This window comes from Argiope bruennichi, chromosome X2 (genome assembly GCF_947563725.1).
Source record: "Argiope bruennichi chromosome X2, qqArgBrue1.1, whole genome shotgun sequence".
NCBI lineage: Eukaryota > Metazoa > Arthropoda > Arachnida > Araneae > Araneidae > Argiope > Argiope bruennichi.
The window spans coordinates 113827091-113852284 of record NC_079163.1 but is presented as its reverse complement, the minus strand read 5'-3'; the positions used below and the strand labels follow the sequence as shown (position 1 = coordinate 113852284).

Genomic DNA, 25194 nt, shown 5'->3' with positions numbered 1-25194 from the left:
TAGCAACCACTAGTTGCCATCTATATTCTAGAAACAAATTCTATTGGTAAAATTCCTTGACAGAAAATTAGAGGATGGAATTTACTTACTGACTTTGCTGTAATGAACATGTTCCAAGGCATGAGTGTGCCAACACCATGCAGCATAAGTATCAAGAACACAAGATTTAACCTAAAAGAAACAAATAATGCCCATTAAATTTTTTTCTAAATTTTACTTATGACTTCACATAATAAAAAGCTTTAGAAACTGAATCTATTGGTAAAATATTAGCCATTATTTATTTTTTTAAAAAATATAATGTTGATTTTGCAAAGAAACATCATTCCAAATTTTAGCTTTATGGAGGCTTTTCATTAATCTTCTATAAGAAAAATTTTATGGAATGTAATCAGTTTTTTAAATTCTTCAAATATAAATAAAATGATTTTAGAAGAAAACTTAACATTAAAAAAATAATTTTCATTGAAGACAGTAATTATGTTTTGTTGCATAAGGAATTAGCAATTACTTCAACAAATGAATTTTTCTAAAGAATAAAATTAATTTCTTTTCAATATTTCATATTATTTATATGAAAACTGCTATAAAAGTTTCATATTTTTACAAAACCTAATTCACATTCATCTAAACATTACAACTTCAAAAAAAATTATTTCAATGAAGGATTATATATAAATACATTGAATTTCATTTAATATATTTATAGAAACATCACAAAATGATTGAAAATAGAGCAAAACAGTTTTAAAAAAATATTTAATGAGGAAAAAAGCTATGAATCTAAATACCTATCATGAACAGGAGATTTGATAGGAATGGGTCTAAAGCCAAATTTAGACAGATGATGCATAGGTGTACCAACGGTATCATCTGAACCTCGCTGCATCTCATTTGAAGGATAACTGACTGTATCGTTTTCATTTGAAGCATCTTGCAATCTAGCTTGAGTTGGTGGCGAACCTTCTACATTCAATTCTTCCATAGATGCAAGAGGTATACGATCTGGTTGCCTTTCCATCTTGGCAATCGATATTTTAATAAATGCGTATTTATTCGTTTATAAATATTTGTCACAATTCTAAACAATACTACAATCAAAAACAATCATTCAGGAAATAAAATCGTTCTCTCACACGATCTATTGGAACCATGAAACAATTGAATCCCAAAAGAATACTACAGATATAATAGTCAACTGCTAACATAATCTGAAGGCACTTATTCCGGTTCAGAATCAAAGGAACAGAATTGCTGGCAGTTATCTCTGTTCCACCTTTCAAGGGTTGATGTGACCAAAACAGACCAGGAACAGGTCTGAAACTTCAGAAAAGAAACCAAAGAACTGAAGTGAACCAGCGAGGTATACCAATGGATGATGGGAAAGAAAATCAATATCTTGTCAGCCACTCACAGCCGAGTTTCGAAAGAGCGCCGATCTGCACACACACACACTCGCAGAAAATGCGCCCCTAAATGAATATAGGCCTCTCGCAAGAACATAGGTTTCTTTTCAAAATTCCGAAAATAGAAAAAGTGTCAATATGAAAATAGTTTGACAAAGATGGGGTTGGAATCGCACCGTTCAAGATGGAGAATGAGATGGCCTTATATATAAATGAATTACGACTAGATAAAAAACCCAGCCATTATAAACCTTATCTATCTGCGGTAATCTGTTGAATCCTTTTCATCTAAATGAAATAAAATTCCCTCCACTTCTGATTCTTCTGGAGATAAAGTGGAAAGGGGAAAAAACGAAAAAAGAAAGAAAAATTTTTACCTTGCATTTAAATTAAGGTTAAACATCCCATTATCACAAAATGTCCCTCATTGTTGCAATATTTTCACAATATTCTACCATATTCATAATATCGAAGATGCATCTTAAAATATCTTGAGCTATTGGGAATTAGACGAAAGAAATAAATTGCAATCAAAACGCAGAAACCAATTTAAATGACTGGCTTTACAGAATCACGTGATGACATTGATAATTATTATAACCAGAAATACAATTGCATACCATAGTGATTTATATTAAATTCATCTGCATGGTATACATATTTATAATAATTACATCTGCATAGTATACAGCAATTTAAAATTATTACATTTGCATAGTGGTGTACTTATACAAATTTCGAATTTATACAAACTAAAAATCAAGTCATTTAAATTGTAAAACATTGTTAGGATTTTTTTCTCTCCATGCTTTCAAATTCGCTTGCAGGTTAATATGAAAATTTTATTTTGCAGTCGGTAGACTGACTCAGAAGTCAACAGCAATAGCGAACTTTATAATGATATATTTAGATTATGTTAAAAAATTTATGCAATTTCTTAAAATTATTTTTCAATTTACTTTTTTTTAATACACAAGATAATTGAAACCCAATTCTCTTGGGTCGCTATTTGCCATAATATTTATAATTTAAAAACTGCTTTTGCAACAAATATTTAATTAAAATCAAAACAATCTGGTTTTGGAAGTTCTGGAGGGTGAAGGGAAGTCACGGCAACTACACTGCTTACAGATCTCAACAAGCCTTAATTTAGCAGTATACTTAGGGCCTATTTCGCTTGCGATACCAAACTGCTGCTGTCTATTGAAAGTTTTGCTGCAGTCTAGCCGTATTTTAGCGCCCTCTATCGATCTCTGTTTTTATTAATGACGGTTGTTCTGAGGTAAAATTTCATGACTTCAGTAGGCTTTTAAAAATGCAACAGCATTATTTAACATAGCACTGAAATTGTAATTTCAAATTTGTAATAGAAATTTAGCATGGCTAATAATCTTACGCTAACAAATTTATGGATGATAAATATTATAGATATGGAATATAACATGGCAAGCATGGGAGACGGGAGAAAATTTTGCCCTCAAGATTGCGTGTGACAGCGCAAATATAAATGGAAATGTGATAGTCCTTTAAAAAAATTAACAGGATTAAAAAAAAAAAATTAAAACTTTATATTTTGTCATTTAACCTTTTTATATCATTGAAGTGACATGACTTTTTTTAGGCAAGATTTACGAGAAAATTTTCCATGCGATGTCTTTATAGTAAAGAATCCATTTTTCATTGCTATTAACAAATATTTTGTATAGATATCATCTTAAATATAAATTTTTATTATCAAATACAACTGTATAACCCGTAGTACTTTGCAAAAGTTATACAAAGTTAGGGAAATAGAATTCCAATAAATTGATTCAACTTTCCACAAATAAATTGCAGAGGCAAGATTACTCCTATTATTCATACACATATTGATAAACAACCACTTGATAGCCAAAAAATAAAGTTATGAAATAAATCTGAAATTTAGGAGAATTAGATGCAATGTCGGTTAAACATAATTCGAATGACTTCTTTTATTAACTTAAAGTACAATGTTTTCACATTACAATAAGATTATTGAAAATTTATAAATGAAAATGTTTATTTCAGAAAAACCAAATAGTTCTATACGTTTCAGTTATCCATGCTATATTTATTTGTCATTCAAAGATAAAAAGTAAAAGAAAATCATTTTTTACTTCACAAATGTTTCATATTTTAGTCATTTTTCTGTATCGAAGTAAAATTCGATTGAGCAAAACAATGCAATTTATATTTGAATAGACATTACGCAATTTAACTTAATAAAATATAGATGCATGTATGTTAATAATCATGTTATAGGCACGAGAGACAGGATGGTGTAATGTTATGCATGTTAATATTTTAAATTGAAGTCACTTAATCTGACAAATTAAAACCAATTAAGTTCATGAATTAAACTTTTACAACCATAAATTTCAAATTTAATATCAACGTCTTTAGATACTGGAAGGCATTTTTTCCTAAAACATTGATTAATGTTCCCGACTTCATTTGATTAAATACTATTAAAAAATAGTAAAATCATACAGTAGGAAAACTATTGCGGAATAAGAATCATACATATGACTTAAAATCTTAAAACACCTACAGTCACAAGTATGTTTTTCCTAGTACAATAAATATGTAAGTAATATGAGCGTGTTAACTCACTTTTAAAAAATGCTATAAGTATTTTTTCCCCAATTCAGAATTCAAAAGTGCTTGTCTACACAATTAATAAGCAACGTAAAGATAAAATGAAATATTTATATGGCAATGATAAATTTTATTAAGTATCCTCTCTCTAGAGTAAGAAATGTATCGTAAATAAGTAGGTAACTGTTTCGCTTTTACCCTTTCATTCGCAAGCATATCACTAATTGGACAAGGCGTGCCCGAAAACAGAATAAACACGTTAATTATAACAAAAGGAAACCGAGTAGACCATTAGACAACAATGTTAGTTTTCCTTGACTTTTTTTTTAACTTTTTAGTTAAAAAGGGAGAATAAAAAAAATAATCCACCATGAGAAGATACAACTTAAGCTTTCCTACTAAAAATGCCAGTCTTTTCACAAGCTTGAATGGAATAAATATACTTAAACTGAACAAATACATTGTGCGATTAGAATGGACAAGCTGTGTATACACAGTTTGAACAAGCTTGTAATGTCTTAGAAGAATTTATTGATGTAAGTAATAATACAGCGGTATCCGAAGCTAAAAGTTTATTAAATGCAATACTAGAAATGCCACTTATTTTATGTTTTACAGTATGGTTTGCAATATTGTCCAAAATTAACACTATCAATAAACTGTTTCAAACAAAAACCAATTGTTCTTGACTCGGCTTTCAATTTAGTCAATAAAATTAAAACTGAAATTCAAAATTTAAGAACAAAATTTAACACATTTTTAGACGAAGCAAAAGTGCTAGCACGTAATTTGAACATTTTCCTGTAAAACGAATTCGAAAAAGAAAAAGATTATATTCCGAATAAGCAGATGATGAAGTTATAAAAAACCCGGCAGAGAAATTTAGGAGTTATTTTCTTAACACAGTAATTGATACTGTTATTGTACAAATAGAAGATAGATTTAAAGTATTCCAAATATTATTTCTGATTTCAAATTAGTCACCGATATAAAAATTTTAGAAATTTAATTTGGAACATTTCCGAATTAGAGAAATGTTCCAAAAACGTTACAAAGTTTTCTAACAAAGAAGTAGATGAAAACCTAATCCAGGAAATTTGTTTCCTACGGGATTCGATTTTGAATGAAAGAGATGTAAATAACGCACAAGACATATTGCAATACATACTAAATAATAATTATAATGAGTTATTTCTAAATATATTAACTGCGTTAAAAATATTCGTTATGTTGCCAGTTACTATAGCAAGTGCTGAGCGCCCTTTCAGTAAATTAAAATTAATAAAGAATTATCTTCGGTCAAGCATGCATTCAGAACGCTTACACGCCCTTGCTATATTAATCGAAAAAGAAATTGCAAAAAATTGTAATTTTTCTGAAGTAATTGATGTATTAGCAAAAACAAAATCACGTATTAAATAAACATGCATTAATAATATGTGTCCGTGACTTTTTTTTTTTCTTTACTTCACAAAAAATTAAGGCCCCAAATGGCTTCTTGCACCCGGGCCCCTTCATACAGAAGTCCGCCTCTGTTTGTAGAAACAAGTGATTTCCAGCTATTTACACCATTATTCTTCGGGTGCCTTGTAAAGTGTAAAAGAGGGGTAATTGTAATTGTTAATTATCTGGATCGTAAGCAATAAGAAAATTGTTTTGAAGAAAATGAAAATCTCCTGAAGATTTAAAAGTAGTCACACTAGAATAAATATTTAGCTACTCTTTAATCATGCAGGATCCAATTGAAACATTAAATAAATATTAAACATCGCGTTGCTTTTTCTCAAATCGCGATCGTGTTTCAGGCAGAACATTTTTGACTTTCAGGGTTCGTAGTAAGAAACTGCTGCAAAAATTAAATACTTTTAAGCACTTTTTAAGCACCTTAACCCCTCCCCAAAAGTAAGCCCCTTTGTATGAGTATGCATATGTACACTGCGTATTTTTTAAGCATATTTTTGTTTTGTTTTGTTTTATAATAATGCTAAGTTTGTATTGAAAAAAAATTCTAAAAAATTAATTTTAATTGCTTACTTTTTAAATTTTAATATTTATTTCTGTATTTGCATAACATCTTCTAATTTAAAATTATGCCTTTTTGGATTTGATAAAAACATAGAAATTATCATAAAAATGAAAAAAAATATTAATGCCAAAGAAATTAAGTAAAACTTTTATAAGATTAACAATAAAGATCTGCGAGCTTTTTCAACTTTTCTTAAAATTAAAATTTCAGACTGATACATTTCTGAAAATGTCGATAGTGATGTAAAAGTTCAGCACGGTTACAAATTTTGTATTTGATTTTTATATAAGCAACAACAATTAAGATCCAACATGGCTGGAATGGAAAAAGTAAATTTCTAACTGCGCTGACTCATTTTATTAAGTAATTTTATTTGCAATCTTATACAGCTAAGAACTAAAGCATTCCTATGGCTATCATCATACGACTAGCAAAACTGCTGTGAAATTGATGATAGAGCAATGCCATGTTCTAAATAAGCATCCCTGGCATGCGGTCGAAAGTATCCAAAAAGCGAATTTAGGTTTTAACTGCATTCTTCCCAATCGATTAAAACAAAAAATTTGACTCAAAACTACACTTAGTTACAAAATTACATCCGAAATTTGATATATTTAAGCCGCAACATTTTTAAATTATCGCGTTTACATATCTGAAAGTACAGATCGACAAGCGGTCAACCCTTTGTTGGATTTGGTTCAAATTTTGACAGATATTTATACAAAAGATATTAAATCTGTGCACCAAATTTTAACTATTTAGCGCTCTACGTTCTGTAGTTATCATGCTAACTTATATTCGAACAGTCAGACAGACAAACAGATTTCCTCTAAAAGGGTGTTGCTAAAAAGTTGATCGAAACCTACTAGTTTGGTGGTGTGAAGGCAGTGCACCAAATTTTATCCATTTAGCTCAAAGTGTTTGTGTTATCTTTGTCACAGACAATCAGAAATTTTGTCAGACTTTTTTTTTTTTTTGTCACAGAAATTTTCAGAACAGACAAATTTTCCGAAAATGCGTTTTCGAATTCAAAGAGGTATGAAACGTGGAGATTCATTAAAATCTCGAGTACGACTTTTTTTGACGATTGCAATATTTTCTCTAAATTTTGTATACGAGAAAGTAAAAGTGCCAATTGAAGCATTTTTTTAAAACAAAGTCTTTCTTGAATCCAGTGCGAGACAATATATCGCACTGCTTCAAAATTTAACAAAACGTATCACATGAAAAATTTTATTCAATGAACAAGCAAAGAAAGCATTTTTTTCTCTCTCTTTTACAACAATTTTAACAGCTGCAGAATAATGGAATTCAACGATTCGAAAAATCAATATTTTGAATTTCATTATAATAAAAATCGTTGTTATAAACTGTGTCCAAAATCAATTTCTCAGAAATTAAAAAAAAAAATTACATTCAACCAAACAAAATTAATATTTAAAAGCTATTCTTTTTTAACTTTGAAAACAACGTTAAAATAATTTTTAGACGATAATATGCTTTGATCTTATGATGAAAACACATTGAAATTCTATTTTTTAACTAAACTTCGAATTAAAAGTCTGAGACATCCGTTCTTAGTATGCCTCTAATGCAAAAAAATAACTTTCCGAATTTCATGCTCCTAACTTCAATGGTTTTATGCTGAGTGTTGCTCAGGACAAGACTTTATATATAAAGAGATTTGATTGAGGAAAATATTTCTATAAAAGTTATAAAAAGAAAAAAAAAATCGTTATAAAATAACAGAATCTAAATCCTGAAAAAAATTGTAAAAAACTTTTTTTTTTATTCTTTTAAAAATCTTTTAGTATTAGATCCAGCAGTTTCTTTTTTTCTTAATTATAAAAAATTTAGCAAGATTAGTCCAACAAATACAAACGTTCAAATGGATGGGCACATTCAAAAAATAGCGAGAAAGATATCACGATCATTGAAAATTCAAGGCTTCAAGTTAAAAATTTCCATATTCTAGATTTTACGCGGTTTACTAACACAATTTCAATTCAACATAGTTCAGTTGAATACCTGTAGTAGGTCATTCAAGTGATTGCTTAAAAACGACATATTAATGAGAATGATGATCGAATATGTTAGTGTTTTTAAAGCAGCTTTTTCCAAGTTCGATATATCGTATCAAATTCATCCTGCTATTTTCATATTTTCCTTCTATCGGACATTATCGCATATTCTGCTTTAACATATAAAAGTTTAAATATAAACTTACGCAGCATAATTTAAATAAATTCTTTAACATCTAAAACATTAAAAATTGGAATTGGAATGTTTTTCGATTCGCATAGTACGCATTTTTGTACTGCCCCTTCCAGATAACTATTCCAGTATTTTTATAAATGGCAATGCATATTGTTGAAGAAAAAAATCATTAATCGTTATCTTAAAACGTGCTGGAACCCTTGGAAATACTTCTTCGAATTCTTCCCTTTTGTTGGTTTTCTTTTTTTGATACATCCGATAAACAAGCCTTTACGACCATGATTTCGAATTATCATATTTATATTCAACTTATGGAGGAACAAAACAAAACGAAAAGCTTTCTTCGTCTTCATAAGAAAATTAAGCACTTTTTTAAGGTCTTTTTCTGAAAATTAAGCACTTTTAAGGTGCTTAAAAATGGTTTTCAAATTTAAGCACTTTTTAAACACTTTTCATGGCGCTACGCACCTTGAAATTAAAAAAAAAAAAAAGAAAATTCCTATTAGAACAAAATATTGTACGATATCTGCACAATACTGTTCAACATTCTGAAATCATGCAGTATCGTAACAGTTTTGCTGGGCATTTTGTGTTAATAAGGTTAGACAATATTAGATTTAAAGATAATAAAAGAAAATTCAGTAACAGGTAAATCATAAAAATTCAAATCCAAAATTCTTTTACTTATTGGCTACAATTACTTATTTTTTGTTAGTATTGAAGAATCGTCCAAAAGCAAATGGTGAAATCATTCACGTGACTATTAAAATTGGCATAAATGGCGCCAGCACGTTTAATCCATATCTCAGTGACTTCTACTATAAACCATTTTTCACTAAAAACTCAATGACCGATAGAGTGAAAAACTCAAGCTCCTAACTTTGCATTGGTTTCTGAGAAAGAACTGAAAGAAAAATCAATACTATAATGCGGAAAGAAAAAAAGAAAAGTTCATTTATAGAACTGATAATAGAAATAACTTGAAATCGCTGTCGAAGGAATCGAGATCCGAATCGATTTTCCATACCTCACCCACGCCTTTCTCAGTTTAATAAATTCTCTCCACCTCCCTCCAAGTTAGAAATCGGACTTTAAAGAACTCAAGAAGTCAGATAATATTTGGGAAGAGAAAGCGATAAGAAAGTTTCCGAAAGAGTTAAGATCGGGACGAGCAAAGAAAAGTGTTGGCTGTCATTCAAAGCGCCGCGATTGCGTGTGTATATGTGTGGAGGGTGAGAAACTAGTATCAGCGCAGCAGATAACGGGACAATAAAGACACAGAAGGCCAAATACTTTCACTTCACACCCTTTCTTTCGTTGGATAAATTATCTCCTGTCATGAAATGACGTCTTCATGACAACCGCTAGTCTAGATTACTCAATTTATAAGAGAAACTGGAAGAGCCGTACTACCGTGTAGCAAAATTATAAATACGTTTTCCCCCCTCCTCGTTGAGTCGTAGTTTTAGAATCTAACTAGTAATATTACCCAATAAAGGAAACGTATTTTTAAAAAATAATTTTATGAAACAAAGATAGGAACTACATATTGTTTTGAAAAGGTATTCGTTGCGAAATCCAAGTTAACTCTTGAACTGAGGTTTATTCAAATTCCTAATAAGATGATATTTTATTTTGGATATTTATTGCTATTTCCATTTGAATGAAAACGGAAAGAATATTCAAGACATCAATGCGTATCTATGCGATTTTTGTTTTTAAAATTGTTACATTAATTTAAATACAAATATAAAAATTGTAATTCGTAATGGGATTTGTAGACCAAGGGGTAAAGAAAAAAAATTATTTAATCCTATAACGGCTACCCCACTCATTCCTTCAATGACAATATCGAGTTAACTTGACTCCTGCTCAAAGAATATCTCATTTTAAAACTGCTATCTTTCACAAATACAGAAATGAAACAATTTTGATTTATTACAAAGCAGTATCACTACACATACTAACTTTGAGTTCCAATAGAAAGTAGTCCATTTACAAGCTGAAATGACAGGAGTACAATCACGAACCAATTGTCAAAAGTAATAATCTTAATTTGACTTTTAATTGAATTGGCTAAGCGAATAGTTTTGCTGATGAGCCTTAGTGTGTTAGTTCTCAAGGTCCAATTTGATTCAGTGAAGTTAATTAGTCTCATATGGTTTCAAAAATTATAAAATGAAAGATTATACAAATAGAGCTTGGTCGTCAACTGATTCGAAGTCTGTATATAGTATTGTCGGAGAGGTTTTCCACTGTCTATGCAACGGCGGAATCTTGTAGTGCGTTTATCACACTTTTAAAATAATCCAAAGAAAATAATTAAATGCTATTTCATGAAAAAAAAAATTAATTTGTCAATTCTTCATTCTAACATTTTTTGAATACAAAGGAAACCGGCCGTGCAATTTACTCGCAGATTTAATCCGAAGTTAAATGGGGAAAAGAAAAAAAAAAGAAAGAAAAGAAAGAAACTTCAGCAACAAAAACCAAACTAATACCTACAATTTGTTTTGAAGTGATAGAATCTTTGCAGAATACATTTTTTTGACTCGTCTTCTCACATTCAAATCAAATTAGTAAAATATGATAAGATAACAAACGCTATTCACGCAACGCATAAAGTAAGGACAAAAAGAAGATATACGTATAATGCCAAGTTTAAACTTTCTTTTTTTAAAACGCTGGGGAAGTATCGGTATTCTATGTGTAAATATTTAGTCATTAAGTACGCATAGATACAGCGATTCATTTTTGTTCAAATGCGCCTTCGATTTAAAGTTAATATTGATTGACTGCTCCAAATTCGCTTGATTAACAGGATTCAACGCATTTTTAGGCTAATTTGACAAATGTCATTATGATATAACAGTGACAATAAATGCCTACGCAAACTTTAGTTATCTTTACAAATTAATTATGAATAAAATATCTTCGCAATTCTTTCAGAATGTATGATAATATTGCGTTAGTTATTAGTGCTTTCTTCGTATTCACATATTAGTAATTACATGTTTCACCAAAGAATGTTAAAAATATTCATATCAGAAAATCGAATGATCGATGAAATGTAAACTTTTTTCATCAAAATTTACTTTTTTTATTGTTCAAGTGACCCGAAAAATTTACTTACCTATCTGTAGGTGGTTTGCCATCTAATTCGCCTTTCGGTGTAGTAGTTTTAAAGTTAAGCTCATCGGTTGGGGCATGTCGAGATTCCCAACAAGGCGCTAACTTCACCGGACCAGGGTCCAGCAAAGTTTCTTGTTCCATAGGGTTTATGACATCTGAAATAAAAAAAATAGGATTCAATAAGTAACACAAATTTAGTAGTAAATACATCTGAAAAATTTATACATGACATAGCTAATTTTCAATGCATAGGGTGAAAATTTTGTCAGATGTTTTATACATGAAAGAACATTAAGATATTCAGGTTTAAATTCATCGTTCATCAGTTCTTTCTCAGTAAATCAACAGTATATAATTAGAAGGGCCACGTCGATGGCATCCTGATGACCGGTCGCGCCTCGAACAGCATAATATGGTTCGTATCGGAAGGCTTCAAAGAGGTTAATCTTGTAGAATACGGCGGCTGCGTTTCACTGTTTCTAAATCACGTAAGGACTGGATTATGTACTATTTTATGCCAACTTTTTGTATTAATTTGTTATGAATCAAAATGTATTCTCCGTTTACTAATAAAAATCTTGAAGTTAGCATTCAAAGAGTTTGCTCACGCACAATATTTGGTAAATATAACGATTAGAAATAACGATACATTTTTGGAGTGCTAAATTTTAGTGAACAGGATGATTTAAGTGATTATTCAGCAACTGTCAATGCGAAAATCGTAGTTTTAAATGTGATGAAGCTTTAAATGAAAGGGTTTCAGATAATGAGATAAATATTTGTGAAAGAAAATTACATAACTCGATTAACTGTTGATATAATCAACATACGATATCAAAACCACACGGCAACAAAATAAGCAGGGTGATCGAAAATCCATGCAATTCAAACTTTCTAAATTGGAGAAAATTCCAAAATTATTAGTGTCAAACAGTTTTAAAACATTTTCAAGTACTATGCTGCAATGAATATGTCGCTTCAAAATTCAACAGCAGTTTATGATGTTAAGTTCAGACATGACACAGGTTTGTAATAAAAAAAGCTGAACTCCGTTTAAAAAAAAAAGCTGTGCCAAATACTGAGAAGTAAAACAAATGAATCATTGAACAATAAAAATAGGGAAAAAAAAAAGAGCTTGAGATATAATAATTCTACAATATTTTTAGTATGAAAAGAAAATTGATAGATCTTAATGATAAAATCGATTCCAAAAACGTCGAAGACCATATTTCCATAGAAATGTGTCATGTCTATAAGTTAGCTTTATATACTGTGGGTTTTGTGCAAGATAAATTCAGTTTTTCACAAACAGAACAAATTTTTTTTGATTTAGTATTACCTCACAGCATATTCTTAAAGAATACTTGCTGAAGCGTTTAAAATGATTTTTTAGATGCTTTCGTAAGTCCAACACGATAATGATAATCCACTAGGGTAAGCGAATTTTGAGAATCTAAGAGCGTTCACGATAAGAAATGAAGCTGCCTTTCGTCGTTCCAAGTTTGGACGAAATAACGAAATCAAGAATATGATGTCGCACTTTTCAACAAAAAGAGTTTGAGGAACTAACATTGCGATGAAACTTATCATTTGGGAATGCACCAAGATCAGTGAAGCTGAATTTTCTTTCTCATCATGTTCCTGACGAAATGAAAGCGATCGATAAGTTTTAATGTAAGTGATTTATGTCAATTCTTTGTACCAACGGAATGGAAAATTCCTTTTTATGTGATCTTCAAAAAGCCCATACTTATCTGACAAATATATACTAGCACTGAACTAAAAGCAAATGGTAAAAAATAATGGGTCCTTACATTGAGAAAGTATTTGAAAAATTAAGACTTCATATTTATAAAAATATTTTAGGAAAACAGCCTCATCTTGAAGATTTACAACGATTAAAATTTTTCTCAATCTTTTTCAATCTGATTTGTCTTTTTATAGCTTGATTCATTTAAAAATATTTACAATTAAAAGATTCCTTCACGGGTTGAGCAAATTCCCGCTTACCCTGAAATATCAAAAAGATTAGAATCTAACAAACATCATCCAGTTTACAAACACTATCTCCGGCCTAAAAGCTATTCTTTAGATTCAACTTAATTTGAAACACAAATTTCGGTCCAAACTAGGAGATTTCTATTCTTCTTAGACTATCTATTTCGGCAAAAAATAATAGTGGAATTATCATCGCTGTTATACCAAGATTTCGTACGTTAAAAATCATGCAGTAAAGCGCAAGGAATTTTGATGTAACAACTGGGGCCACTAGCGATATGTTATAGACGATTGTCCTTTTGTAGTAATATACAATATAAAACAATTTGAGAACAGATGTAGCAAACTTACAGAAATGTTTTTGAATCAAAATATTTTGGAAAATTTGACATTCGACATTTAGATATAACAGTGACACTATGCATATGGAATGCACTGTTTGTATGGGAAACTGTTTTGACTTGAAATCAAGAATTCATTGAAAAAAAAAAGCGAATGAATAGAAAATACAATTACTTTTCTATTTAGACGATAAACTAAGATTCCAAAATTACTCTCAGAAATTTTATTTACTTAAATTATTAATCCTCAAATCTAGGTAAATCAAGCCCATTATATCAGATAGCATGCATTATAAGAATCGAGATAAGTTTATTAAGCGATCTATCAGGGCAGAAGAGAAAAACAATCTACCATAAACTACAGGAGGAGCAATAAACCCACACATACTTCAGGAAACATATAATAGAACTTTTCAAAATAATGTGAAGACTTTATTCAAAATATTTTGAGATCAACTAAAAGTTTGGCAATATTATCGGTTGTCATTTAAGCTGAAACAAATATTTATACTAACTAAGAAATCCACCGAATAAATTAGAGGAGAAAGTTGATGTCATATACGACACACTTGGGTCGCTTCTTTAAGTATGAAGATACTTAAAATGTCCATTCATTTTTCAGCAAAACAGCATTGCATACTTGAGATGGATCCTTTCAGCAAACTTTTTTTTTTTTTTCAAAAATATTCATTTTTCTCGAGGAAGGAAATGATTTTTAGGAGACGGAAAAGAAAAATGTTATACTAAAAAAGGATTTTTTTTATTTTTAATATTTGGCCGTTAGATTCATAATACAGATATATTTGATTAGGATGTTCCCATTCAAAATCTTTGATATCACAGTTGAGCATCAAACTTGTTGCGTATTTTCAAATCTCGCAGCGAATTGTTCTTGAAAAATAGTTTTCGCAAGAATTCATACGAAAAAAACTGTATAACAGTCGGTTTTGATTCAATTCATTTTACGGTAGCCGATAGCTGGCTGGGAATTAGAAATGTAAATTTTTTGGTTGTTTTTTATTTTAGTAATAGTTGTAGTAACAGAAGAGCAGTTAGAGGACGATGTTTGAATGGGATTGGGTTTTTTTTCGGAGTACAGAATGTTCCAATCGCATAATGAAAATTTAAATGCATAAGTCGTCTAGTATGATGCATCATTCTTTCGAGTTGTCTATGTATAGTTTACATTTTAAGAAATCTTTTCCATCTTAACTACAGTGTTTGTAGACTTTTTCCCACTGTCAAAAAGCAGAATATTCACATTAACCAAAGAGTTTTTTTAAATTTGGAAGCATAAGAGGTAATAGAAGGATTTAAAAAAAAAATACAATTCCGTGATTTTGATTTAACTGAGTGTTTCTAATATTAAAGCTCAGATGAATACTAGTAATGAATAGAACGCTACCGAAAATATTTTTGAAATCATGGACATCTTTAAGAGCAATATTAAAAACTAATGCGACCCGAAAAAAAGTATTTTCAGTATTGCATTCAATGTTAATTTATTCATTGATAACTAATTTCACTTTGAGTTTTATTTTAGAAAATGGAATTCGAATTTTAAATTCATTTTCCTGAAATGGATGCTTAATTTATATTAGCTATTGTGAGCTCACCACGCACTTTCATTTAACATTATTTCGTGTATGTAAAAATGGAATTTACTAATCGAATTTTCACTCACTGCTACCAGTGACGGAGTTGAAATTCTGTAACCATTTGCGCTTTCGATAGCTATACACTATTTAAAATTTAACTATCAATGAATCGATTAAACTAAGTTCTCACTTCATGCGAGAGGTGACAGTTATATAATATGAAAAAATGAACAAAATTACATTTTTTAATAATGAATTAAATTAAAAACTAGAAAGAAGTCAATTACTGAAATAAAAATATTTATACTTTTCCCCACATTTATAAAAGCATGTTTTTAGTGCTTTATTATATTTTTTTTCCTTAATTTTGCATTTGATTTTAATATGACACTAGAATTTGCATCAATAGAACACTTTATAAAACTATCTGCGAGTGATACTAAGAACACTTTCCAATGTACATAATTTGAAGTCCCACCACACGATGGTGCTTCCAATTTTAAGCATCGAAAATTCGTGTTTAAAGATATTGCACTGGTTGCAAGTCTTTTATACCATTCCTTAGAGTAGGCCTACAGCTATATGGCACGAGTCATTTCACAGCCGTTAATAATATAAAAATCATTTTTTTTAATTAATAAATTAGAACGAGTCAATACCACCACCACAACAGTAACAACTGAAACTTATTCCACCATCAACTGTCTACTCAAACCACCAAGCGCTGAATCGAGTTTAAATGGATCAACATTCACCACACCGTGCAACAGGAACATTCGTTTTTATAACACAAACCATTTGAATCAAACATTAGATCAAATGGCTGCTGGGATTTCCGATGCAAACGTGTAGAACAAGCTAAATAAAACTCGCATAACTGAGTTTTTGATTCCAGGATTCATTTGTTATTATAAATGCCACACTGAAAGAAAACTGGAGAGTAACAACGAGAGCGAGTTTTCAGTTGGTAAATTTTTTTACGATAAAAAAATGCGTGCTGCCTTTTATTATTCAAAATCTTTAGCAAACATCAAGGACATCCCGACTTCAAAAAACGGCAAAGAATCTCCGACAATAAATCCGTTTCGCAACTGGCAGAGCTCTTCAGAATTACCACGATGAAGAAAAGACATTTTCATACAATGACTCTGTCTTTCCTTTCTAAAACATACTTTTTTAGAAACAAAAGAAATGAATTGCTTAGGAAGAGCCACCAAGAAAAATGGATGGCAGAATTTAAGAACATTGTGAGAAACATCTTTTGTGCTTAAGCAGAAAAAATTATCACTTACAAAATAAATTTATCTCGCAGAATAAATATATTATGTTTATAACTGAATTCAAAACGGCTGAGAAACAAATGATTGGTTTGGTTTGGTTATATTAACGTCCCTTTTGAAGCAACACTAGGGCTATTTTGGGACGGACCTCGTCATTTTGAACCACGGTCAGATGACGAGGACGACACCTGAGCTGGCACCCCCCTCTCCACACCACACCACACCACACCACACCAGCGGGAGGACATTTGGTCATGACGGATTTAACGTGCAACAGACCCCCGTACACGACGGTTCTTCGTTGGAATCGGGTCACGAACCTGAAACCCTCCGGTTCCAAAGCCGAGACCTTACCACCAGGCCACCGCGGCCTGAGAAACAAATGAATAAAAGAAAAGAAGTAAATATATATATTTTTTAAATCAATATTACCGACAATGTGGAAAATTAAAAGAAATTTATATTGAAAAAAAGGATATTTTTGAAAGATAAAAAAAAGATCTATAAATATATTATCGAAGCTCCAAAAAAAAAATCAATATAGATACAACTTTGTTAAATAACCAATCAATATTTCCTGTGAAGTCATAAAAAGTATGTAGTGTGAATAAAGAATATCACTTCTCAACCTTATAGAACATGGTGTAAAGGGGAAAATGCATTGATTGAATGATCTGTTAGATAAACGTCCCGCACTGAAGCCATACAAGGGATACAGGTAGCAGACATTGTGATTTTAACAATGACTGCCACCTACGAGTTGTCTCGTAATTAGCGCCCAGGATGCCGACTACCAGCTATCTCAAAGAAACTTCATGGCGATTGAATCATATTGGCTTCCAGGACTGGAAATCTGCGATTTACCTTGGTGGTTAAAATATTAATCTGTATTTAGTACCACCGCCTAAGCTAGAGCACATTCTGACCCTCAGTTGATTAACGTACAGAAGATTCATGCACACCATGGATCTGCTAGTGGAACCAGGACTAATTCTCGACATCCTCTGCCCATGATTCCAAAACAACGCAGCTATTAGGAATATTTACACACTGACCAAGTTTGTTGAGATTTGTTTTAGTTAATATTATTACTTTTTAATCTATACTTATATAAAGCTCAATGTGTGTGTGTGTGTGTGTGTGTGTGTTGGCGCTCTACAGACCAGATCGTTCGACCTACAGCTACCAAATTTGGCACATGCATACCTTGGAGGTCGGGAATGTGCACCTGGCGTCCCTTTTTTGAATTTTGAATTAGAATTTTAATTATTAATTAAAAACTAACTTTATCAACAAAATATCTTTCCATTTCCCCACCGCCAAATGAGTAAGATTTCAGGGGTTTTTTTTCCATGCGGCTAGTTCTAAATAATCAAACATTTTAAATAGCAGATGCAAATATTTACAAAACTCATTATTTCCTCTATCTTTATACTTGGAAAGAAAAAAAAAATATTAGATCGATTTATTCCAAACAAAAATGTTAGGAGGTGCCTCTCTTCGTATAATCAAAGATTTAAATATTTAGAATAAATAGTTTGGTTTATTCGATAATGTAATATGTTCTTTTCGGGAAATATAAGAATCGTGAAAAGTTCACACACCATTTATTCAATAAATTGAAAATGGAAATACATTTTTCCCACTAAAGCCGAAAAATGTTTTTAGGCGTTATAGTATACAAAGAGCAGGGGTTCTATTTAGAAATAAAGCGAAGTAAAATAACGGTCTAGAGGCCATAAATAGAATTTCCAAGACATCTTATTTTTGAATAAAACTCAAAAAAATTACATGAAGAGAGGTGTACAGTTTAAGAAATTTTCAAATCTCGAAATTTTACGCTCTGGAGATTTGATCCCCCATTTCAGAAAAGGCGAAAATGACGCGTTGTCATGGCAACTACATAGCATTTGTAGCAACCAATAGAATGCATAGTTTTGGAAAATGGACTTTTTTTAAAAACTATCGAATAATCCGACTAGATTAGACTTTTTTTTTTGTTATAAAGATTTAAATTACACATTTGTTCGTAAAAAAATAAAAGACGATTAAGAGAGTCAAAAATTCCAAATACTTGATTTGGAATTATTTTGCAATATAGTAAGCTGAAAAAAATTGCATCTTTAATGCGAGAATCGCTTCTCGGTAGCAGACCGATTATGGTTGAGCACGATTTGAAGCTAATCTCACCCTCTCGAGTAGTTTCAATTATAAACTGAAATCATAGAAAACGAGAAAGCAATTAAAAGTATTAAACCATTTATAAGAAGATCCAGTCGCAATGAACGAAATAGAAATGCAAAGTTTTTTTGAGTACGGAGCGAAATTTTTGAACTGCAGGATCATCGCCAATTAAATTCGCCACTTAGAAGTATAGCTAACCACTCGGAATGTTTTATCATTATTACTCGAATATAATTTAAAATATTATAAAACCAATATGACATCTTTTTGAGATAAGATGCAGTTAATAAAAGTTGAATGACATGACTATATTAATCTTATTAATAACCCGCCATTTCGATGCTTTTAACATTATATCGATCAATTTTGATGAAAACAGAAAGAAGTAAATTTAATTTTGATTTTTAAATATCTTAGAATAACATAATAAAAAATAAAAGCATCGAAAACTTTTGAAATATATTTAAGTATTTTAAACAATTTTCTTTATATAAAAATTATAGAAGAAAAACTTATTTAGCAGTACCTCTTCAAAATGGTAAATTTTCTGTCAAACACAAAAGTAAAGCCAGAAAAATCAAGTTAAACTCGAATACAGTCTCTCCCCCCTACATCATTCCACATTCTATCCACCCACGAATGTCAATTATATTTTGATGCTGTGTACTTTCACAGAATTCTGAGCATTGAATACAAGTGCTTTTTTTTAAATTCCAGTTTGTGTTGCGGCTGAGAGAAATAATTTCCAAAGAATGAGTTGAACCGCCGGATTTCTTCTACTATATTTGTGCTATGGTATAAAATAAAGAAATTAAGAAAGATTTTATGAAAAAAAAAAGTGTTTTTCCCCCTTTAATAAGGCATAAAACTGTTGGAAAGAAAGAAAAGCACATTGAAATCTGGAGGCCAAATAAATTGAAAGGGAACATTTCATTAATCCATAGAATGCTTCGCTTCCATCCTTTCATTAGTATATAATTAGGCTTTAAAAACAATTTGCTAAAACACTACCAAAAAGGTGAGAAAGTTTCAAATTCTTTAATGAACAGCTTCTCAGATTTACACAAATCAAACCTGAAGGAAGAGGTATTTGCGAAACTTAGCATCAGGAAAATGATAATTGAGTTCAAAATTGAAAAATTCAAGAAAAAAGCCTGCAAATCTTCCTAACTTTTTTTTTCTGGAAACTAGCGAGACAAACTGCTTGCAAATCTATTGCAGAAAATGTAACTAATTTCAAGATAAGAATATAAATGCGAGTTTAAATTTTCATTTCCTTTATTTGCAACTAGCCTAATATTTGAAAATTTAAAGTAATCAGAATGCAGCAAGGTGAAAGATTTTCCAAAGAAAACAGAAAGATGATATCGGGAAGATGCCTTGATAACCAACTATAGTTGACTTTTGTAAAGAGACGATATTTGTATGTTCTCCAGACGAAAAAATAAAAAGCGCACATTTCAGAACGAGAACTTTTATATGGAATGGTAACAATTTTAATGAACTCATTTATATCGCGACAGAATTAGGATATAAATGCGAAATACATATTTATGAGACGATAAAATAAAAATGTCAAAATATATTGATTTGAATTATTCCCTAAAAATCTGAATACATTTATAAAAATTCCTGAACGCGAAAGGAAAAAAATTCCATTCTGGAGTCAGCACTGAAAACTATATAAAAATATTTAAATAATTTTCAAAAAGGTTTTTTTTTTTTTTTTTTTTTTTTTTTTTTTGCAGACCTATGTTATGAAACGAGACAAATTACCTTAGACCTCTTTTAATGTAGTTAAAAATAATACTTTCATCAAATACAGTTAAAAAACATTTTTTTTTCAAACTATCACAATCTGAATTTAGATCACATTAAATTAATTTTTACCTTGGATTTGTACTCAGATACATACAAAAATAAATACAAAATGCGCCGTTTATATGTCTTTAGGAACTGACGTTGCAGCGACATAAATGAAAAGACGTATAATTGATATTTTAAAAATAAAACTGATTATGACAAATTGTGCGCTACTATTGCAAATTAATTTTAAAGTAACTTCAGATTTAAAAAAAAAATAGTACTGGTATATTTACAAAATATTGAAAACAAATTTTATAATCATAAGAGTGAGTAAAATCATATCTTTATTACTAATTATATGTTTCTCAATTTATGCCATGGCATATTATATGTTTCACGTTCCCTTTATCACACGGATTAAAAGGACGTTATGTCCGCTGCTTTGTAGGAAAAGCTTCCTTTAACAGTAACAGAAATAATAATCAAGGCAGAAGACTTGCGAATTTTAGAAAATTGGAAAGCGATGTGCAACTGAAGTATTTTTTTCTTTACAATGGATAGAAATGAATCGCGACTGGTGGAATGACATAAATCAAAAATACATAAAAAGTGCTTTACTATATTATCAATCATCACTTCGCAATCTGCATATTTTCTCAATTTTAGCACTCATTCCAAAGTTTATACAGCTGCATAATACGACGATGGCAAAATTTTGACTAGTACTTTAAAGTCTATTGATCAGACCAGGAAAATGTTCAGAACACCGTGTAGAGTATTTCAAAAAGAGATCTGGCTTCCGTTTAAACTTCAGCATGATAAGTTTATGGATACGACAGTTTGGAAATTACGAGATTGAAAGCGTTTTTAGATTTACGCTTGGTTAAGAGACGTAGCATGACATGCAGGAAAGCTATCTAACTAGTTAAAATACAAAGTTAATGATTTGTGTCGCATGGAATGGAAATTTGTTACTCGTTTGATAAACTTTAAAAAGAATATTATGGAGGATATTTGATTAAAAATAATAGTTTGAGTTGATATTAAGTTTTAAACACTCCAGCCATTTCATACGTAATGAACGGTGCTTAAAAAGAAATTATACGAATTTCTTTTAAGCAAAATTTCATTGCTAATGCATATACTAACTTTGTACTTTACAGATTTATTTAAAAAGAAGTTTATTAAAAAAAAATACAATGTTTCTGCTTCATTGTATTTATGTGAAGAAAATCGGTATGTTTATATGAGCCGATACAGACATATAAACATACATTCATGGTCATCTTAAGTTAGTCGCATTTTTAAAGCCAGTTGAATTAATACTAAACTTTGAAAAAATTCTTCAGAACGGTTTTTATTTGGAAAATACAGCCAAATACAGCAGGTGAGCTTAATTTACCAAATATTAAAACATTTTCAAAACCAAAGTATATCTGATCAACGATGGTGACAGCAACAGTTGAATAGACAAGTCAAGTTTAGAAAATTATTAGTAATACATTAATGAAGAATGCAATTAATACACTGACCACCAGGTCGTCAATGAATTGACAATCATAGGTAGCTAGCTCTACCCTCGTTTTTTCCTTCATCTATCAGTCTTGGGGTAGGAGCAACATGTGCTCTCGTAGCAGAACCAACAAAGGGATAAAATTTGTTCCAACAGTTAGTATGCAAACAAATGATTTTAATATTTAAATCTAACTAAGATAAAGTAGCAACTCATTTAGAAAAATTCTTGGACATGCTGAAGTATTCCTTACTTGGACTGAAATAATAAATGACCCAAATAAATATATGTTCCTTTCGTTACTTAGTAATCTAATAGAGTAAATCAAGGTTAAAAACAACTAATAAGAGTATTTCGCACAGCTTTTGCATTTAGATCGCAATGTTCCAAATAATGGTTGAGCACAACCTCAATAATTAAAGAATAAAATGGTATTCTGAATTCTTTGGTTTGAGGAAACATCTTAGTTCACTGAAGATAACTATGCCAAAATGAATTTGAATGCAGCTGTCAGTTAACTCTAGCTATAACAGTTGCGTGCAAGAGTAATACCAAATATGAGCAATATTACGTAACGATAATCAATTAAAATATAAGTTACTAGTCTATGCAAATTTAAAAAGTTTTTTTTTTTTTTTAATGAGAAATTTCTACATTTTCACAAGCAGCAGACGAGACTATAAAATGTATAAATAATAGAATTTAGAAAATAAAGAACTATCAAATATAATAAAGCTCTAAAAATAAGAACTGACGATGAGGAAATAAAAGGAATGGAGAGATAAACATTTTAAATAGGTAGTATAGAAGATAACTTTTAAGCATGTAATATTTTAATCCTTTACAAAAAGGGGGCAAAGAAATAAAAATATTATCTTCAATATATACCAGCTATTCAGTTAACATTATTTTCTCTAAGGTTTCAACGATTGCAAACATAACCAATTTAAAAAAGAAACAACAAACAATTACTTTGATATATTCGGAATTTATTCCAGAACAGTTATTGGATACGGAAGCACTAAGAATATTTTTTTGGTTGAGGAAAAGAAAGAGCCGAAAACAAAAATTTCCGTAGTTTCGATTTGCATGCATTTAGCGGGCAATTTGTTATTTTGCAATTATTTAAAACACGACTGGAAACCATTCACACGTAGAAATATAGCAGACTAATGATTTTGTGTGTGTGCGTGTGAGTGGGGGGAGGTTCTTAGACAACGAATCAATTGAATAGCTTTAATTCAATTTACTGCGTCCCAGAACAAAAATCTGAAAAGTAGTTAACTCTTTGTGATCTATGCTCGGAGATTTTCTTTTAGTCATCTAGCTCAAAAGACTAAGATCTTTTTATTCTTTCTGAAATAAATTGACAAACGCAAATTTAGTGAGTAATTCATATGCAGTTCAGTACTCTAACACAATTCCGTTTAATTTGCAACATTAGCGACCTGAATTTCAACCTGTTTAGGCGTTAATCTGCTCATCAGACATTCCATTTATTATTTTTTGCCAGACTGCCGGCGCCCAAGTCTAGACATAGCAAAAATTCAAGTCGTATATTAAACGGGATATTAACATAAAGTACACAAATAATAATGCAGTGTATATCAACATTTTTCTTCCACAAAATTTGACACCAATAAATTAAAAGACAAAAAAATTTTATAAGAAGGAATGTTTGAAATATCCGATAACCGTTATTATAACCGTTGGCAATAAGGTTTTTCATGGAAGAAGCAAAGTACTTTAACATGACAGTCGTTATCAGTATGTTCAATGTGTCAACACCAACCAGGAATTTATAACGATACAGAAAGATTGTTATCATTTTCCAGAATAGGGTGAGCTTTATTGTTTTGAAATGAATTGAACCTATGAATATTCAATTTTAATTCTATAAGATATTTTTTGGCAAGTGCGCCCACACCATTCATTAACATTTTGGTTCTGAAAAATATTGGGAAATTCGCATTATATCATCTAAAATAACACCTATATAAAGCTAATCTCTTTAGATAAATTGCTGTTGTACTTATTTAAATCTTTTCCAAGGAAATTTTTTTTTGCTTTGGAGCATTTAATATATTAAAAAAAAATCTGCTTAGCAATATATGCAAAAATATATCCCTTCAAGTAGAATTTCCGCAATTTATACTGAATAAACGGCAGGATAAATTGCAATTTCTGGGCAAGTCATTCGATCAGTATTCTTTGCCACAGTTTCATTACGGGGAGCTTATTTCTTGAGGACTACATGGAAAAATAGAACTTAAATTTGATTAAGTGTAGTTTGAAGTGAAAGGTATTTGATACGGAAGTTTTAGCTGAATTTGGCACAACTTCTGTTTTAGTCAAACATTACACGATTCTGTTTTCAACCACCTTCCTTCAGCGAATAGTTACTAAATTCCTGTTCTTTTAAAGCCTGTGAAATATTTCTTATTGAAATGTAACAGTTTTTAATAGCTTTGTATAGACGGGATATCAACTTACCCAATGTTCCTATACGTTTCTTGGCCGGTGTGATGGAAATTTCCCCGGTTCCACCAGTGTTGCTTGAAATATGTCGAAGTGGTATGGTGTCCCCACTGTAATAACTGGGATCGGTATGACCATTCCGTCCTCTCGCGCCACTTGACATTAGGTATTGTTGATCAGATGAGTGCTCATCACTTGTAGGATTATAGTCCGAGTAATAAGGAGTTCTTAGCGGCATCTTTGCTACTTGAAGATATCAACGGTTATGATAAGATGTCAATACATAGAAGCATAGTTGAATGATCCAACCTACAAAATATAAAAAGATCAATATTATGAAAACGTGTTCATAATAGAAAACATTTTATGGAAAATATGCTTATAAATACATGCTCACTATTAAGAAATTTTCAGAAAAACATGTTTATAAATATATGCTCTTAATTTAGAACATTTATGAAAACAATTTATTATAAATATTTAATGAATTATGACAGCAATAATATCTTATAGTATGATTTTTAGAAATATGGTTTATATTTAGAATAAACGACTTTTCATTATAATATAGAAATTTGTTTAAAATTCTCGATTGC

The 25194-nt window shown here is 30.4% G+C and overlaps 1 protein-coding gene across 1 annotated transcript in view; it reads right to left on the bottom strand.

The window, feature by feature from the left end:
• The window catches only part of LOC129960215 (equilibrative nucleoside transporter 3-like), a 101349-nt gene that overhangs the window by 12137 nt on the left and 64018 nt on the right, over nt 1-25194 (bottom strand). Inside the window, exons 2-4 of the mRNA XM_056073456.1 lie at nt 24614-24907; nt 11402-11555; nt 90-171 (exon numbers count right to left, since the gene is read on the bottom strand). Coding sequence (XP_055929431.1) covers nt 90-171; nt 11402-11555; nt 24614-24836 — 459 coding nt within the window. The 5' untranslated portion in view covers nt 24837-24907. The remainder of the gene's footprint in view (nt 1-89; nt 172-11401; nt 11556-24613; nt 24908-25194) is intronic.